Source organism: Piliocolobus tephrosceles, unplaced genomic scaffold (assembly GCF_002776525.5).
Source record: "Piliocolobus tephrosceles isolate RC106 unplaced genomic scaffold, ASM277652v3 unscaffolded_26669, whole genome shotgun sequence".
In the NCBI taxonomy this organism is placed as follows: domain Eukaryota; kingdom Metazoa; phylum Chordata; class Mammalia; order Primates; family Cercopithecidae; genus Piliocolobus; species Piliocolobus tephrosceles.
This window is the reverse complement of record NW_022309497.1, coordinates 1-2,246: the sequence shown is the minus strand read 5'-3', so window position 1 is coordinate 2,246 and position 2,246 is coordinate 1. Positions and strand designations below refer to the sequence as shown.

The 2,246-nt window shown below is 25.0% G+C and overlaps 2 protein-coding genes across 2 annotated transcripts in view; both read left to right on the top strand.

Annotated features, from left to right (window-relative positions):
* The window catches only part of LOC113221647 (homeobox protein 2-like), a 1,895-nt gene extending 862 nt beyond the window's left edge, over positions 1-1,033 (top strand). The window contains exon 2 of the mRNA XM_026450977.1: positions 12-1,033. Within this exon, the coding sequence (XP_026306762.1) occupies positions 12-218 (207 nt within the window). The 3' untranslated portion in view covers positions 219-1,033. The remainder of the gene's footprint in view (positions 1-11) is intronic.
* On the top strand, positions 552-1,897 carry LOC113219543 (probable serine/threonine-protein kinase dyrk1). Its single transcript, XM_023198469.2, has 2 exons — positions 552-1,374; positions 1,794-1,897. Exons 1-2 carry the CDS (start codon positions 583-585, stop codon positions 1,800-1,802), a joined length of 801 nt encoding a protein of 266 aa, XP_023054237.2. The 5' UTR covers positions 552-582; the 3' UTR covers positions 1,803-1,897.
* Positions 1,898-2,246: the final 349 nt, after the last annotated feature.

The window sequence follows — 2,246 nt, the reverse complement described above, 5'->3', positions numbered from 1 at the left end:
CTACAAACCAGGACAGAACTACAAACCAGGACAGAACTACAAACCAGAACAGAACTACAAACCAGAACAGAACTGCAAACTATGATGATACTGCAAGTCACGGACGTCCAACCAATACAGCACAATTATATGACCAAATTAAAAATAAATATAAAAACGATATGCGATATCAAAGTATATACCAATCTAAAAATGAAGTAGATAAAAAAAAAAAATGACAATTTTTCAGAAAATTTCACTACTAGTGATGAACATATAACAGGAAGAAGTTATAAACAAGAAGCAAACCCAACGAATGGTAATAATTATACTGATCGTACTTTAAAAAGCGATTTCAACAATTCTAAAGAATATAACAATAAAAGTAACAGTAATAATAGAGAACAAAGTTACAATTACCATTATTCTGATGGTAATAAAAAAATTGAAAATTCTTCAAAAGTACCAACACAACATTGTCTTGAACAAAACACCAGACACTACAACACTAATACAACACTAACAAATAAAAATTATACAACACCAATAACAAATGTGAACGAAACAAAAACAGATAAAGGAAACACACTAAACAAATATACAATGCCACAAGTGCAAGTGCAAGGTAATGAACGTACTAATATGAACGTAAACTATAAACAAAAAAGAGAAAAGTCAACTGAAAATGCTTTAGGAATGGTTTATAATAATGGAAATGATACTGTTGATAAGAGGATCATTGATAAGAGAGTTATCGATAAGAGAAGTAAAAGTAACATTGTTGAAACAGACAAAAACTCAACCAAAATAGACACATCCATAAACATTCCACCAAAGTCGTACTTAAAAAATAAACCACTCATAAAACAGTTAACAAATAAATTCGAAACAAATAAAGATGTACACCATCATAATAGTACTAGCAATAGTAATGGTACTGGTAATGGTACTGGTAATGGCAGTATGAACACGAGTAAGTATAATAACGGTATACCTAATTTGAACACCCCCCATGAAAGCAATATAAATAATATATCCAATCTAAAAAAAAAAATATTTAATACAACTAATAGTAGTATGAATAATAACAATGTCTTACAAAGTATGAGCAGTAACAGTACTAGCACCACGTTCGATTCTAACAAAGCAGTAACTAATAGTGTACCAAAAATAAATCTTAGATTCCCATCACAAAATCCACTAGATGTAAAAAAAAAAAATTATTTATATGAAAGAAACACAAGCTCAATACATCATGAATTTAAAAAAGCAAACATAATTGAAAAACAAAATAAAAATATCGATTCTTCTTCAATTAATAATCTTTCCAAACATTCTTCGACCAAAAGAAATATAACAACTAATTTTTTGTATAATAAAAATGAAAAAAAAAATGTAAGTCGCCAAAATAGTAATAGTAACATTCTTACTTTTAATAAATAGCATTTCTGATAAACTCAAAAAAAAAATCAGTCATCAAAAAAAGAAAAAAAAAGAAAAAAAAAAAAAAAGTACATGCGTGTGTGTGCTATAGTTCGACAATAAATATTATGCTATTGCAAAAATAAGTATGTAAGTAATTGCACATTTTAGGTCTCATCCAAATGTTACTAGTTTTGTAAATTTATTTTGGGGGTACGCTTATACTATGCGTTAATCTATTAGTTACAAGCAACAAAAAAAAAAAAAAAAAAAAAAAAAAAAAAAAAAAAAAAAAAAAAAAAAGTGTACTCATATATGTACATATGTCTACGCATATATGCATATATATGTACGACATGTTTTTTTATATATTTTTTGCTCCTTATTTTTAGAAAATATAAAGAAATATAAAAATTAGATATAACGAAAGTTTACAACAGTGATAATAATTTTTTAACACGGTGAACATCGTTATAAAGACATGCTAAAGAAAAAATTAAAAAAAAGAAGACCCCAAATTTTTATGTCATTGTTAAAATATAAATACATTTTACAAATTTTCTTTTTTTTTTATTTTTATTTTTTTGTTATACATATATATTTGAAATAACAACTGAATATGGTTATTTTTTTATTTTATTAAATATTATAAAAGTTTTATTTTTTTTTTTATTTTTTTTCACATAAACATTCGATAAGTTACTCACTTATTAACTTCATTTTTGTTAAAAACTTTTTAAATCAAAATCGATATTAAAAATTGTTTTCAATTTATATAGATGTGTAGTTCTATAGTTGTATATATGGATGTATACACGTATATTATTACACAAAAAAAAAAAAAA